Here is a 16,903-nt window from a genome sequence, read left to right as displayed (position 1 = left end):
TCTTGTTTAAGAACTAGTTTAGTTTATAAAAAGAAAACTACAAAAAAATGGAATTGAGTTTGCCTCATACGCTTCATCTTTTTAATATCTTTCGTGAGTATGATGGAAAGGAAAATTATGCCAAAGTATTAGAAGAAGAATGCATTAAAATGTTTGGCACTAAATCTTTGAATGATGAGCATGATTGCAATGTTGTTAATATGAACTCTTTAAATATCCATGGTACTAATGATGATTGCACTAGTTATGATGAAAATGTCTGCTATAAACATGTCAATTTTTGTGGAGTGCATTGGGTTTGCAAGTACACACCAATTAGGGAAGATAAATTTTGCAAGAGGCATAAGTACTTAGAAACTAAGTTGTGTAGTAGACATCAACTACCCTTCGAGCCCCTCTTGAGTAAATTATCTTTTGTTAAACCAAAGAAGCACTTTGATTTTAGCCGGGACCTTGACCTTCCACAAGATTCTTTTTAGGAAAGTTGCAATCATTTTCTATCATCTTCCTATATAAAGATTTTACACAGAATTGTTTATCAGTTGTAGGACCCATTCTACTTGATCTTTGTCAGTCCCCATTCCTACCTTTCACATCTCATCCTAAGATTATCCACAAATCCAAGGTTTCTCCATGCAAGGTTCTACGAAATTTGAAACCTTGCCAACCTTTTATAAGTGCCTCAACAACAAGAATGTTATGATCAAAACTAAGTAGATAAATTCTGGGGTAGGCATCTTTCAAGGGTTTATCATCTACCCACGCGTCCTCCAAAAATCTAGTATTCTTGCCATTTCCCAATTTCTTTTTACAAAATTTGTAAAATATTTCTTCAACTTTCAGAATACTGGTCCAAAGCTGAGATTCACAAACTTTAGGTTTAGCTCTAGACAAACATCCATCTATCACATACTTATTAAAAAACCATTTCCATAGTCCTTTCTCATTTTCTAGCTTCCAAAACCATTTGGCTAACAAAGCAGTATTCATAATTTGTAAATTCAAAATCCCCAACACCCCTAGATCTCTAGGTTTGTAGCAGGTTTTCCAGATGACTAAATGGTTTTTTTTCTTATCCACATCTTCTTGCCATACCAGTCTAGCCCTATAGAAATAAGACTTTTTAAGCACACCAACATGAATAGGGTAAAAAGACATCATGAAAAGGGGGATATTAGTAAAACAAGACTCCACAAGAGTGTTTCTCCTAGCAACTGATCCCATGAGTTTTCCTTATTCAAACTCATAACTATTACATGTATTTTGATTTAATCTAAAATCCAAGAAAAGACAAAGTAATATGTATGACTAAGGTTTACATCCAATAGAGCACCCTAAAATGGTAGAGAGAGATTTCACCTCAATATCACGAACATCGATTGAGATCAAGTTGGACTTCTGGTAATTCACCTTCAACCCAGAAGCCCTATACAATTTGTAAGTGAGGACTTTGAGCTGAGCTAGCTAGGCAGAACAAGCTGGAACAATGATCAAAGTGTCATCAACATGTTGCATAATAGAAAAGGTAGGGTTGAGTTAAATTTGATGGATGGCTCAATACAATCCCTTTCTGTGGCATCATTCAAAATAGTTTGCAAAGCTCAGCCACCAGGAAAAACAAAAGGGGTGAAAGAGCATCTTTCTATCTAACACCTCTTATGCATTTGAAATTGGACCCAAATACATTGTTTTAAAGGACAACATAAGTAGCCGAAGATAAGATTTGAGATATCTAGGAACGACACTTAACCCCCAAACCTTTATGTTTTAAAATTGTTAATATCATTCCATTCTCAATTCTGTCAAAATCCTTTTCAATGTCTATCTTTGAAGCCACAGTGGGTTTTCTCCTCTTGTGAGATTGGAAGAGATACTCGTAAGCCCAAACTATGCAATCATGAGTGGTTCTGGATCTGGATTTCCTAAAGTCATATTGGTTAATATGCATTAGTTCCAGGATGATGGACAATAGTCTATTAGCGAACAATTTGGTGAGAAGCTTGATGTTTCAACTCAGTAGAGATATGAGCCTATAGCCATTCAAATGAGAAGCACCAACCTTTTTAGGAATCAGAGTGATGAGATAATTATGGATACTCTGCAAACATAAATCTCCTTTGTAAAATTGATCACACAAGTCATAGATTTTTTTACAAATGATAGGCCAGCACTTCTTAATGAAGTTTGTGTTTAAACCATCTGGTCCAGGTGATTTATTTGTGAGAAGGTCTTTGATGATAGTGCCAATTTACTCCTCAAAAAATTGCTCTTCCAAAATACCAGCATGTGGTTCCAAAATATTCAACAAATTAAATCTGGTGGAATATCAAAAGCCTTAGTCTGACCCAGTCTTTCCATAAATGCAGAGTGTAGTTGAGTGATTTTTTCATCATGTTTAGTAACAATGCTTTCATTTGCCTTTACCAAAGAGGCAATACTATTATTCCTCTTGTGGACTGTTGTCATAGATTGGAAAACTTTGGACTTCTCACTTGCCAAAGTAACCCATTTGATTTTGTCTCTTTGCTATTAATAGGGCTTGTGTTGTTCTAATAGTGATGTCAGGTGCTTTTTGATATGTATTCTCAATGCAGATTATGTACTACTCGGAGGCTTGAAATTTTCAAGTGCACTCAACATAGAAAAGAGTATTGTATCATGAAACAAGATTTCTATGAGATCTAATAGCCGTAGTAAAAAACGAACATGTGCATCAACAACACATTTGTATAGTCTGTTCCATCCAACATGATCAGGTACTCTCAAGAGATCATAAGAGAAAATTAAATTGAAATCGTGCACAAAAGACTTGTATGTGCATATGAAGTTGATTGATGTATAATAATCCCGATGAAACCTAGTTCGTCTATCAGCTTAGGTATAGCATGTTTCGGCAATTTCTGTTACAGAAAAGAACTGTAAGAACGTAACAATTATATATGTTGTAAGAGAATTATGTTGAAAACATGAAATTGAATAGAAACCTTACCAGGAGTATGTTCTTAATGTTGGACTTCGTAAAAGTATGCAGGAGTGGCGCGTATGAATGATCACTCGATCCAATTTTGTAATTCTCCAACAACTAGTCAATACGATTAATAAAGTTAATTTCACGGACAATGTCATCCTATTTTTTGTTGCGCCATATGTAGTACCAATGCTCCTCACATTTCGTTTGTGCGTATTATTTAGTTTGAAATAAGCTACTATGATAATGTATATAGGGAAAATTAGTTACAAGTAGGGCCAAGTTGCAAGTTGAGAGGAACTAGTAATGAATGTCAAATTAGTACAAGTGGTAAGTAATACTTATATTATGTGAACATGGATGTAATATCAGCAATGATTATATAAAGTTCTGTTTTAAAAAAAGCATACATGGATGAGTGACTGGATCATTGGCAGTTGCACAGAGATGGCACGACTATGGTTTCTAGCTAAAGTGAGGAGTAATTCGCAGGCCGTACGGTTTGATGAATTGGGTCCAATTGTTGCTGGTGAAAGAGGTTCACTTCTTGTATGTCCTGACAATGACGCCGAAAAAAGGCTTCTTTTGTCTCAAGGAAAGTTGTAACTTCAGTTATGTCAGATTTTGTAATGCCAAACTTCTCTAAGAAATCAATTTTGCAAAGCAAGGGATGACGTAACCAAAATGGAAGCAAATAAAGAAGTGTTCTTACAAAGTAATACAACCTCATTGTTTTTACAGCAGGTATACTGGTCTATCAGTGGGATTACGATCTTTACAAAGTATGTTTGAGATTATGGTCTTTAGAATTTGGTAGATATGATTACGTAATTGGTATGAAGAATATGCCTTATGTATCATTAGGTACTGATGTAACAACATGTAAACCATGGGTTGTGGGGTGTAGGTTGAAATCTATATGAAATGAGTATATATTGAAAGATGTTCAATGTGACAAAGCAGTACATTGAGCATATCGATTAATGAGTAGTTTACAAAAGAAAGACTAATGAGAATATTCTGTAGTCAAGAGGAAATAATCAAAAGCACTTGAGTGAATGCTTCACGTGAACTGAATTTCACATAAGTTGGATCCACATCTTATTCGGTGAATAAGGGACCACACAATTACGAAAAAACTATAATGAACTAACAAGCAAATTAGACATCTCATGATCAAGATTTGAATTATTATTTGAAACTTGTCATTCTTTCTCTGTAGTGTTCTGGAAGGAAGAAGGAGAAGCACTTGTTCTTCACAATGTTCTGATTGCCGCAGAAGCCTCTGAGATTGTAACAAATTGCACAGTAAAAATTACCAATAGTCCATTTAGTACAAAAGAAGCATTCAACCCTGATTTGAGGGAGACATGATAATTTACCTCCATTTCATGCACTGCATTAAGCTGCATTGTGGTTTTCTCGCTCAGGACGAGTTGAGATGGCAATAGAAGAAGAACACCGGCAGTAGCTGCGGAGGGCGCCAACAGTTTTAGACGCCGACTTTCAATGACCGACAGCGACAATGTTCGGTAGTAGTGAGAACAAAATAGATCTGGATGGTGACACTGAAAAGGAAGAAGATGAGGTAAAAAGAGCAGGGACAATGAAGTTGATGCGTCGGCGGATTAGGCACCGCAAAAATAATGTTTGGTAACTTGGTGTAACGGCATCTGTTGGATACGCGCAGAAAAATGAAAATTAGGAATTTAAGTACAGAACAACAAAACTGACGGAGAAGAACTATGGTAGTAAGTTTCACAGAGGAAATTTGGTGTGTACATATGTTTGTGTAACGCAAGTTCTGACATACAGAACTTACGGTGACAGGCCTAAGTTAAAAGAGAACCAACAAGGAAGCTTCGTAGAACATAACTTGAGAGAACAAGATCCACGAGGTTAGGAGTAACAATAAATCAAATAGCAGAAGAATCATCCCGCTTGGAAGAATGAAATTGTTATGGTATCTGTGAAGAAAAAACATGAACCAAGGAAGGAATATGTCGAACGCGACATAATGTGTTGTACAAAAATAATTACTTTGCATAAAGAATGCATACATTTGTGATGGGAAGAAGGATGACATGAACTTGCGATGCGATAGAACAGGATGAACTAATCAATTGACATTTTTCCTTTCAAAAAGAGTGATCAATTGACCTGAGCAAAAGGAAAATAGTTCCATAGACGTAAAATGAACAGAGAAACAACACGATCAAATGATTGAAAAGAAGAACACACATGATGCGAAAGACAATACAAAATTTTCCTTTGTAGGAAAAAATCATCAATAACTACAATACTAATAATATAATATGAAAATATATTTTATAGTGCATCTAGTAATATTAATTTGATACTGAAATTCTTGATAGTTTTTTCTTTAAACTCGGTCAACTTTGATATAAACTTAATCAACTTTGGATCATTTCACTTGCAAAAAAAAATTGGATCATTTAATTTCGTACAAAATTTACAGGCCTTCTTTTGAGAGGCGAAGGGAGTATTACGTTTCCATTTCCAACACAGCTTGGAGAAGGGAACGACAAGTCAAAATGTTATGCACGATGGAGCAAGGATAAGCACTGCGAAATGGCCCTTGACCTAATACGTACAATTAGTCTCCGTGTTTTCTCGGAGTGATAGCTCCATATCCGTACATAGGAACGGAAAATTTCAGTAAAAAAGCGTCACTTGTTGGCACATGGGTCGTATAGCCGATTGTGACCAACGTCACAAGCATTACATTAATAATGCTACACCTACTACTGATTTAATCCAATCAAAAATTGCCCCCTTACCCCTTACGTTAATAACCTAGGATTCCCTACGTAAGTGTAGCATCTCTCTTTTGACAAGGGGTTTGGGTGGATTTGTGGGTGCGTGCGCGTGCCCGGGGTGACGTGGTGGGCAGTGACTGTGAATAACTATTTTGAAATCACTGCTCGTCCACGGTGGATCTAGTGATGGCCTTGCTTGTGGGTGCAGCAGGGAGGAAGGGTGTGGCGGGTCATGGGGCGGCCCGGAGCGCGAGGGATTTGGGCACCGATGCCCAAATCTGACGGTCGCATTGGCGGTCAGTTGTGCTCGTAGGGACGGTAGCCGGCCATTGTGGCGGTGGGCACTCGCCGAGCCCGGAATTGGGGTGGCAGCTCCGACGGGTGGTCTCGTGGCGCGTTGGCCTTTAGGCGGCTTGGCATTTGGTGGATCTAGGCCTCGACATCTAGCTCTTTTGATGTCATTGGTGTTTGCCGGAAGCATGGTGCTGGCAGGTTTCAGGCGAGCTATTGTGGCGGTAGTTGGTAGGGTGTGGCCAGTGGGTGTTGGACTGGGTATGGGGTGGCTACCAACGAAAGACTGGCTAGACATTGGTCGGCCCTGGTGACGGTAACGATCACAAGCACCATCACCTTCCTGAAGGTGTCAACAAGGGAAATTCTAAATTCCCTCTCGGATGCTCAAAGGGGGGGGGGGCCTTGGTCCGTAAGCTACCGAATCGGATGATGGCCGACACTCTGTGTCATGTGCCTCTTGAGATCCTTGTCTTGTAGCAGGATCGAATGGTGGGGATTAGAAGATTTGGCGGTGGCGTGGCTGCTCTGCTTCTTCTATGTTGGTGTTATCCTTGATATGGTTTGGATGTACCGGAGTTTTCCTTCTGCATGCGGTCATGGTGTGCATGGTAAAGCAATCTAGGTGTGGACTATGGCTACTTGATGCCCTTTGATTTGTCCTGTCATGCCGCTGTTGTGTCGTAGCGTCTGATGCTTGTGGCTCTTGCCGTTGTGGACTCAGCTACCCATTGCCCTTTGGTTTGCCAATACTTTCAAAGCATCATGGTTTGGTCTCAGCTGATTGGAGCACTTCGTCTATAGTGGCGGTGTTCTAGTGCAACCTCTCATTGGTGAGGACAATGAAAGAGGATGGCCCTCCTCTTTCCTTCTTCTTTCTTGCCATGTTGTTGTCTCAACACAACTCCTCTCATGTTGTGATACATGACTAATCCCCTGTTCATGTATTCTCTACTCTCATTAATGAAATGAATAACGGTGTTGTTGTCTTTCATCAATCTAACACTATTGAGAACAGATTGACTAGACAATTACAAAAGGATAGAAATTTTTGATTTTGGGAGGCTATGGATAGTTGACTGAAAAATAGTCACCTATTTCACCTATTTTTCGTGAAAAAGGCATTTTTATGTGAAGTGTTTGTGTGTTCTGTCTTCCACTATTTTACACTCACTATAAGCAAAATTAGGGGTTTGTGGTTAACCTCGCCTACCATGCTAGTCTTTGGACGATGTGTCATTTGGCACGGTAATGGGTTCCAACGAGTCATCCTATTCATAGTCATGAACATATCCAAAACCCATACACACTTTGACCACAACCTAGTTGTGGTGATAGCACTAGGGGTATATCTTGATCTTTCGATGAAAATTTCTCCGTTGGTTTGGGTGAAGACAACTTTGACGATCTAAGTACGCTGTGCACTTATGATGCATCTTAGCAACCACTAAACTAACTCCAAGAAGTCATAGATCACGTCGGAACACGATCAACTTGACTATGAAGATCTAATTCCTACATGCAACGGAGAACAAGCAAGAACTACGAAAATCACAATTTGTACGATACCGATAATTATGATGTAATAATGAAAAAATGTGCTCCGAAAGCAACTGTGGCTTGGTCGTTCCATACAAAAAAAAGTACACGAGTTCTAGCTATGAAGCGTAAAGTCATGTCTAAGTAACATTTGAGTGGTTATATTTAAGGAGGAAAGGAGATTTCGTCCAAGCAAGGGAGGGGCGACCAAATTTATCTCTTGGCCAGTTTCTCCCCTAAATATCAACTCAAAAAATTGTCTCGTTGTTTTAGCCCGATATTACATGTCCTATGGGTTTACCCAATAATAAGGTTCGGTGGCACCTATAGATAGCATCTACATATAGATATGGAGCCACCTACGATTTAGTCCATATCTTGATGCATCGCTATACGGTTGTTTCAAAGTCTTGAAATCTTTGGTTTAGGCTACGTCTTCATTTCTTGTGTGCTTGCTTCCATCTTTATGTTTGAGCACGCTTCATTGTTTGTATCTCTTGTCCGTGCTAGATAGACAACATCATATTCTCACAAGCATTAAAAATAGTTTCTACAAATAATACTATCTAATATAATTGAGTTGACGTGTACAAGTTCTAGTGACTAGTCTCTATGATTCTCGATCTTGAACATATTATCTAGGAGAGGAATACTAGGATGTTTAACAGGGATTTGTCCAAAATAGTTGTAAAGCCTAGAAACACTCATTAATGGGGATTAGATAACTACATTGATTGATGAAGGAAATCAAAAGGACCATGACTAACATGGTTGCCCAATAGTCCGGACCAAAGAAACTAAGAAAGATGATCAAAGTAGAATCGACACCAGTGCATCACCTAGCTAGTCGTCTGCAAAGTCCGGTGGGCAGGATCTTTTTATGATGGCATCTACCCAGTTGAAGTTTACGGCCAGGAATATTTTCTTCCATCATTGATAGCGGTGTAACATTTGAATAAGAACTCCATCTTAGGCTCGCTTTGTTTTTCTATTTTGTGTAGAAAGATGTCACTCTATTTGCTCATTGCGGTTGTATCAACTCCATATAACGAATGAATGAAAATATCCTTTATTGAGAAAAAAAAGTTGGTCGACTGTGAGTGCGCCAGCAACTAGTAGCAGGGAATTCCATCACAACGACCTCAAGGCGTTCACTCCCCACCATCATACGCACCCTCCTCGTATTCCAGCTTCTGCAAGTTACCAGTGGATCCATGCTGCAAACTAAAACCCAAAAAAGAACCATTATCTTTGTCAAGTTCTTCCACCGAAAATGGTGCACGTATGAATTTCCACAATGGATATTACGCACGTGGTCACCCTGTATAAACAAACAGTTAGTGGGGCTGTGAGAAATAATCAGCCGATCATACGTAAGCTAGCAATGTTAGTAGCAGTATCGTGGATGCCTACTCAAACTACACGGTGATATTAGTGACCGATTATAATTGTTGCTAGTGTACCATGTTGTTGGTAGAGCATGCAGCTAGCCCACTACTCCCCGGCCACCTTTATGCCTGTATAAATAGGCACCCCGATACGTGCTTCCAGCGTACAATTACCAAGCTCAACACACTAGCTTAATTACCCTGACAGACATTGTTAGGTCTTGTCAGGGAAGCTAGCTAGGTAAGAAAAACCATGGCGGCTTCCCGTGCCTTGGCTGCACTGCTTGCTGTGGTGGTACTCGTGGTCTGCTCTCCGGCGCCTCGTGTTCTCGCCACTGACCCCACCCAGCTCCAGGACTTCTGCGTTGCTGATATAATGAATCCTGGTATATAGATATATTCATCTTCTGATTGATTACATGCTTAATTACTTTCATGCATGCAGCATGTTTGCATGCCTACATATGCATGTGCAAACACGTGGGACGTCTAAGTATTGGTTATAGTTTAGAGCATATTTATTCCTAAATTTAATCTCAATAAAAAATATTTTTAAATTGATTGGAAAAGTCTTATGTTTAAGTCACCAATCACAAGCGTCAATCATTAGAACTCGTCATAAGTTGTAGTTTTATATTTTATATATTTGATATTGTAAATATAAATATTTTTTTATAAACTTGGTCAGAGTATGTAAAGTTTGACTTTAAAGAAAATATACGCACTACATTATGAAATATATCAACTTAGTAGTAAATAGTAATATGCAACATGGTAAGATTTAACTTTGGATGTGCAACTGTGTATACATGCAGTGGTTGTGAATGGGTTCGTGTGCAAGAACATGAAGATGGTGACGGCAAACGACTTCTTCTTGCCCGGGCTTAACAAGCCGGGCATGTTGAACGCTCAGGGCTCGGCGGTGACACCAGTGACGGTGAAGCAGCTAGTGGGGCTGAACACACTGGGCATCTCAATGGCGCGCATCGACTTCGGTCCCAACGGCGGGCAGAACCCGCCGCACACACACCCCCGCGGCACCGAGATCCTCACCGTGATCATGGGGCAGCTGCTGGTGGGGTTCGTCACCTCCAACCAGCAGGACGGGAAGAACCTGCTCTTCACGAAGCAGCTAGTGGAGGGCGACGTGTTCGTGTTCCCACAGGGGCTCATCCACTTCCAGGTGAACAACGGCAAGGTGCCCGCCGTGGCCATCGCGGCGCTCAGCAGCCAGGACGCCGGTGTGATCACCATCGCCAACGCCGTCTTTGGGTCCACGCCGCCAATCAGCGACCTCATCCTCGCCAAGGCCTTCATGACCGAGAAGGACACCGTCGACTGGATCCAGGCCAAGTTCGCGCCGGCCATGAGCGGCAACAGCAGCATGGGAGGAGGTGGGTACGACATGCCACCCGGCGGCGGCGAGGGCGAAGGCGGCAACAGCACCGGCGGCGGTGGCGGGTACTACCCTGGCATGCGCAAGCGGAAGCCCTAAGCACGGACAGGACGGCCGGCCATCCACGCGCTTATGCTAATAATTAATGAATAATTTAAGTACAAGTAAACAAAGAAAACATGCATCAAACCAGTACTCAGTACTTAATACTGGCTTAATTTACGATGTGGTGTAGTTACTAGTAAGTCGTGCACCACCAGCAAGTGTGTTTGTGGATCGAGGAGGAGTACGTGCTAGCTCCCGGCCGGTCGTGTAGAATAAACGGTGGCCAAAGTGCATATCAATGTATTAGCTAAAAAGAATGCTGCTAAACTTCAATATGAAATAATAAAGTCCAAGGTTCAATTCCTATTTTCTTTAGCCATCTGTGTTTTAATCTTGTATATTTTCCGAGTGTTTCTCTCTGCGCATCATGGCGTCGATCGACTAGCAGGCAGCCATGATCACCAAACACAATTAAAGCAGATATATACGGGGGAAATACCCAATGGTCTATGGGACATCTGTCCCTTCAATCTCACCATTCATTTCCCGATTGATCAGCACCCCGCTATATGTATCCTGTCTTTTCTGCTTTGTATCCCCTAGTATAAGATGTTCTCTGACCTGTTCTGCAGGTGTGACCCAACATCTCATTTAATGCTCCTGGCAGCTCACAAGTGACAACACCGCCGACGCTGGCACCTTTTCTTTAATTCATGGATGCATGTATTACATGTCTCGATTAGTGGCTTAACTACAACATGCACGCTCACTCAATTCTCAGCAGCCAAGTCTTCTTACCATTCCTGCTTTTTAGACATTCTTTTGCGAGTATTTTTCTAGACATTATTACCTGACTTAATTCAAGGATGTATTACATGACTGGATTATTGGCATAACTCGATCCTGCCTTGTGATGCTCTTTGTTCTTCCCTTCCCAAGTAAAACTTGATCGGGACACCATGAAGAGGATGGCACTGTTAAAAAAGCTTCGCTTTTAATTATTATTATTTGGATATTTGAATATTTATTTTTCAATATAAAAAAATTGGGATCGCAAAATATTTTTGCTGGAATAACTTTTCATGACATTCTTTGTGGAACAAAATAAATTTAACACAATATACGCCCTCCGTTCCGAATTACTTGTCTTGAATTTGTCTAGATACGAATGTATCTAGACTCATTTTAGTGCTAGATACCTCCGTATCTAGACAAATCTAAGATAAGTAATTCGAAACGGAGGGAGTACAAGTTACCATTCACATTCACACGTTCTATACTAGAAGTATTGATATTTTTCTCTAATGTCGATGGGAGCTTTTCCTTCACGGAACTTTTTATACAAGTGAAAGAAGGTCAAGTTTATTTTAAAAAATGTTTCAGATTTTTTTGACTTTTCTCAGTTACTAATTTTTTTCCATGTCACATGTATATACACTTTAAATGAACAACTTTTGAATATTTGAATATATATACAAGTTACTATTCATACTTTTTTGTCCTTGAATTTTGTTTCGCTGAACTCAATGGTTGTTTTTCCTTCTTGAAACTATGTATACGAGTATGAAAGAAAGTCGAGATTATTTCAAAAAGTTTCAGTTTTTCTTTGTACTTTTTTGGTAATCACTAAATAGACAACTGCTAACCGTGCCACTAAAAACTATAGATAAATAACATTGTTGGCAAGAAATATTAATAAAAATCACATCAACAACTAACCATTTTGATATAGCTTTACGACCGAAAATGATTTAATTGAGCTTTAAAAGTTGTTTGGTCTTTACCACCGTTCAAAATTTCGAAGGGACACGCCCCTGACAGTAGCCACCTTAGAACAGGACGAGGCGTGTGTCAGTAGAGCAGCATTTATGCATCGATATAGTAATAGATTACTACGTGAAAACACTGTACCAGATGCTGTCCAAGCCTGTCCTTCTGACAGTATAGCACTTTGGCAGCTGAGCCTCCCGTATCTCCTAATTCACTACTTTAGCAACGGGATCGCAACACACTTACACACGATGTGGATTCCAGGGACATATATCCCCATAGACCAAACGTCTGCCTCCATATATACGGCAGCAAAATAGACCTCGACAAACAAAAGATGACACACAAAAACCAGACATCCTAAAGCGTACTATTAGTCTATTACTTCCTCTATAAACTAATATAAGAGTGTTTACGGAGGGACTACTACATATACCCTAATGACGAGTTGACGACGAACACACCCCTAGTGAGCGCTCTCTGCAAGTCCTATAAATCCCCTACTCATCCGGCAAATCTATTCTGTAGGCTCCCCGAACCGCACCGAAGTGAACCAGAGACCCCTGGTCTCACGGCTCTACCTGCCCGCTCGTCGTCGCCCCCCTGCTCCATGGCAAGTTGGTGATTCCAGCGGCGCAAGAATGTTGCGGCCGGTAAGCACATGGATGTTGCCCGTGCCCAAGAGGCTGCCGAGATGTCCGCCGGCGTACCCATCCTGCTCCACCGCGTAATGCGCAGCATGTAGGTAGCTGTTAGCCGGCTGATACATCATGTTGTTGTAGCTGTATCCTACTCCTGCAACATGAGGCGCCACCTCATACTCCAGCGGCAGCGGCAGCGGCGGCGGCGGCATGTACTCATCATCCCAGATGTATAGGATACCATTGTAGTCATAGTCGTCTACCATCATTGTCTCTGAGCGCGGCGGTTCATGCTGCTCAATCTGTGGTCTCTTCTTGGGGCAACCTGTCTGCTCCAGGTCGTCGAACACGTACGCCTCATCAACTTTCTCCGGCCACGCAATCTCCGGCACCTCGGCGCTCTGAATCTGGACTAGATCGGCGCCGTTCCGTGCCTTGCCCTTCCTTTTCTTGCCGCCTGCCTTGCTTTTAGCCTTGCCGCCTGCCTCTTTCTTCTGGTCGCAGCGCTGACTCTTCTGTATCGTGCACAAGACCCACTCACCAAGCTGCGATGCAAAGATATGAATCATATGATCATCGTCGGCCTGTCAGACACGCACGCACACACGGACACGCGATGGAGAGAAGAGGAAACAAAATAGATCAACGGAAACACCCCATTAAGATGAATCACCTTGTCGACGTTCTTGTCATTGACCTCTGCCTCGGACGTGCGGTTCTCGTACTCGTACATGGTCCAGTGGGTCGGCTTCTCCGGCCCGGTGTAGAACACCAGCGTCCTCGCGCGCCCGACCAGCTTGCCGCCGGGGCAGATGGGGATTTCCCTCACGGGGCCCGTGGCCTTCCAGAAGCCATTGCCCGGCGTGGTCCGGTCCGGCCGGCTGCCCGTCGCGTACTTGCGGGTCCGCTTGGTGAAGAAGTACCACCGAGCCCCCTCCCCGAAGTCCCTGAACTCATCTGCAACATCAAATCATGCTTTAGCTTGCATTCCAAATCAATCAACCCAACGCTACTCATGGTGTGATGATGGGAGAGACCGAGTGCGTACCTGTGATCTGCTCCGGGCGGTAGTCGGTGATGGGCGTCACGTCGTTGAAGATGGGCAGGTGCGGCGGGAGGCCGTCCAGCTTCCGGCGAAGGTAGTGGACTATGAGCTCGTCTCCCGACGGGGCGAAGTGGTAGCCCGGAGGCAGGTTCAGCGGAAAAACGTAGTTTCCCATCCATGATTTGCACGTACGGCCGGCCGCCCGCCCGCCCGCCTGCACCTGGCCCACCTCGATCGACGGCGAGCCGCGGTTTTAGGTCGAGATGCGGAGTCGCATCCGATTCCTCTTGGGACAGAGACGATTCCGTACCCGGGTAGTAATCCGACGATTTATATACCGCCCGGACCGCCAGCGAAGCGCACGGCGTCGTGGTGCCCGTGGACTCCCCCGTTACGGATAAGGTCGTGTTTGGAAGCCAAATACAGTACAGCTCATCAAGATTTGCTTGTGGATCAATCATCAATGTAATAAAATAACCTAAATGATAAGTGTTATATGCATGTGGCACGAAGCGTCATGACGTATTTTCTGCCGTCAGATATCTTAGCGCGGTGGCACAGAGCTAATGACACGTCACGCTCGGTAATCGTTCGGGCTGGGCGTCTCATGGAGGGAACGTTTCCAGGTCCTTATCCAAACACCGTCGCACTTCAACCACTCTGCAGGCCGTCGTTCACACCGCGCCACCGCACCACCGCCGCAGACGCGCCACCGCACCACCCACCCACGACGCACCCCCTCCAACTCGGTGACGCGCCTCCTTGAGGTGGGTGGTGGCGGCCTCGAGCGCACTCCCGGCGCTGCGCCCTGACGACACTACCTACACCACCCCATGCGACGCGCCCCCCTCCAACTCCGCGACACGCGCCCTCATGGTGGGCAATGACGGGCTCGAGCGCATTCCTGGCACCGCCCATGGCGACGCTGCCAACAACCACCCCATCGGACGCATCCTCCCCCAACCAGGCTATGCGCTCTTCGAGGTGGGTGAGGGAGTCCTGAATTAGGGGGTCCCCGGGCGTCCGGGCTATGTGACGTGGGCCGGACTGATGGACCATGAAGATATAAGATAGAAGGCTTTCCCCCGTGTCCGGAGAGGACTCTCCTTGGCATGGAAGGCAAGCTTGGCGTTCGGATATGAAGATTCCTTTCTCCGTAAACCGACTCTGTACAACCCTAGCCCCCCTCCGGTGTCTCTATAAACCGGAGGGTTTAGTCCCAATCACAATCATACAGGCTAGACACCTAGGGTTTAGCCATTACGATCTCGAGGTAGATCAACTCTTATAACCCCTATAATCATCAAAGTCAATCAAGCAGGAAGTAGGGTATTACCTCCGTCAAGAGGGCCCGAACCTGGGTAAACATCGTGTCCCCTCCCTCCTGTTACCTTCGATCCTTAGACGCATAGTTCGGGACCCCCTACCCGAGATCTGCCGGTTTTGACACCGACATTGGTGCTTTCATTGAGAGTTCCTCTGTGCTGTCAGCAGAAGGTTCGATGGCCCCGTCAATCATCTACAACAATGCCACCATGAAGGAGACTTTTCTCCCTGGCCATATTTTTGTATTTGGCGGCTTCGCGCTATGTGCCAACTCGATTGGCCACCTCGAGAAGATCGACATCTACGCCCTTGGTCATCATATCAGTTTTGGGAACCTAAACTATGTCGCCGATATCCGAGTAGACTTGATCTTCGAGGGGTTCGCGGCCCCAGTTGTCGCTCCGGCCTTAGATCCAGAGCGGGTTGTCGGGTCCGAGAACGGGAGTTTAGAGCCCTCAGGACTCTCTGCAACTATGGAATTTGCTAACGGAGATCCGGAGGGGACGGCGTCAGTGGCAAACCCAAAGATGAACCGAACTCCCCTTAATGCTCAAGCGCCGGACACTCCGCCGGACTTTAAGTCCGAACTCTCAGGGTCCGTGTTAAGTAGGCGTGTGATAACCCACAAGTATAGGGGATCGCAACAATTTTCGAGGGTAGAGTATTCAACCCAAATTTATTGATTCGACACAAGGGGAGCCAAAGAATATTCTCAAGTATTAGGAGCTGAGTTGTCAATTCAACCACACCTGGAAACTTAATATCTGCAGCAAAGTATTTAGTAGCAAAGTAATATGATAGTAGTGGTAACGGTAACAAAAGGTAACAGTAGTGAAAGTAATGTTTTTGGTATTTTGTAGTGATGATAGCAATAGCAACGGGAAAGTAAATAAGCGAAGAACAATATATGGAAAGCTCGTAGGCAATGGATCGGTAATGGAGAATTATGCCGGATGCGGTTCATCATGCAACAGTCATAACCTAGGGTGACACAGAACTAGCTCCAGTTCATCAATGTAATGTAGACATGTATTCCGAATATAGTCACACTAGTGCAGAACCGGGCAATAGCACCGGTTCATAAGGCCCTTTAGTGCCGGTTTGATAACCGGCGCTAAAGTGTAGGCACTAAAGCCCCCCCCCCCTTTATTACCGGTTCAGCACGAACCGGTGCTAAAGGGCAACCACGTGGCACGAGCTAGCTTCGGGGGCAGGGAGCCCTTTAGTACCGGTTGGTGTCACCAACCGGTATTAAAAGATTGGGGGGTTTTGGGTTTATGATTTCTTTTTCATTTAATTTTGTGTTTTCCATTTAATTCTTTTTCGTTTGCTGTTATTTTATGATACTACATATTGTACACGTTATGCATATATATAAATAGAATTTCTAGTAGAACCGATCATAATATATATATATAGGATAACACTATTCTAATCCCAGGATTAGAATAGTTATTTGGATCACAATCAGTGCTATATAGGAGGCGACGGATGCTCCCGAAGTCCCGAATCGCTACAGTGGACGAAAAAAAGGAAAAAAACAATCTCGACCCACCCCTGACCACTAACCCCACAATCCCCTCTCCTCCCCTCCCCGATCCCATCTCCCCTCTCCTACAATCTGCACCACGCCGCCACCATCGCCTCCCTCCTTGGCCGGCTCGGCCACCGCCGCCTCCCTCCCTTGCTGGCGCGGCCACCGCCTTACTCCCCC

At 43.5% G+C, this 16,903-nt stretch overlaps 2 protein-coding genes across 2 annotated transcripts; one reads left to right on the top strand and one right to left on the bottom strand.

The window, feature by feature from the left end:
* The first annotated feature begins 9,145 nt into the window (after window positions 1-9,145).
* On the top strand, window positions 9,146-10,782 carry LOC119356475 (germin-like protein 4-1). Its single transcript, XM_037623431.1, has 2 exons — window positions 9,146-9,352; window positions 9,782-10,782. The coding sequence occupies exons 1-2, from the start codon at window positions 9,220-9,222 to the stop codon at window positions 10,459-10,461; spliced, it is 813 nt and encodes a 270-aa protein (XP_037479328.1). The 5' UTR covers window positions 9,146-9,219; the 3' UTR covers window positions 10,462-10,782.
* Window positions 10,783-12,754: 1,972 nt separating this feature from the next.
* LOC119358159 (NAC domain-containing protein 67-like) lies at window positions 12,755-14,038 on the bottom strand. Its single transcript, XM_037624838.1, has 3 exons — window positions 13,867-14,038; window positions 13,492-13,775; window positions 12,755-13,363 (listed from the first exon to the last, which is right to left on the bottom strand). Exons 1-3 carry the CDS (start codon window positions 14,036-14,038, stop codon window positions 12,755-12,757), a joined length of 1,065 nt encoding a protein of 354 aa, XP_037480735.1.
* Between the last annotated feature and the right edge of the window lie 2,865 nt (window positions 14,039-16,903).

The sequence above is a fragment of the Triticum dicoccoides genome, chromosome 2A (assembly GCF_002162155.2).
Source record: "Triticum dicoccoides isolate Atlit2015 ecotype Zavitan chromosome 2A, WEW_v2.0, whole genome shotgun sequence".
Classification (NCBI taxonomy): Eukaryota; Viridiplantae; Streptophyta; class Magnoliopsida; order Poales; family Poaceae; genus Triticum; species Triticum dicoccoides.
Note: the sequence above shows the minus strand (reverse complement) of the source record. Positions and strands in the feature narration are given on the sequence as shown.

What these genes read in the sequence shown, in the direction of transcription:
- LOC119358159 (XM_037624838.1), bottom strand. Translation starts at nt 14,038, where the DNA reads ATGGGAAACTACGTTTTTCCGCTGAACCTGCCTCCGGGCTACCACTTC. An exon ending in CCGCCCGGAGCAGATCACAG is followed by an intron (nt 13,776 to 13,866) that starts GTACGCACTCGG and finishes TTGATGTTGCAG; the next exon opens with ATGAGTTCAGGGACTTCGGG. An exon ending in ATGACAAGAACGTCGACAAG is followed by an intron (nt 13,364 to 13,491) that starts GTGATTCATCTT and finishes TTTGCATCGCAG; the next exon opens with CTTGGTGAGTGGGTCTTGTG.
- LOC119356475 (XM_037623431.1), top strand. Translation starts at nt 9,220, where the DNA reads ATGGCGGCTTCCCGTGCCTTGGCTGCACTGCTTGCTGTGGTGGTACTC. An exon ending in TGCTGATATAATGAATCCTG is followed by an intron (nt 9,353 to 9,781) that starts GTATATAGATAT and finishes GTATACATGCAG; the next exon opens with TGGTTGTGAATGGGTTCGTG.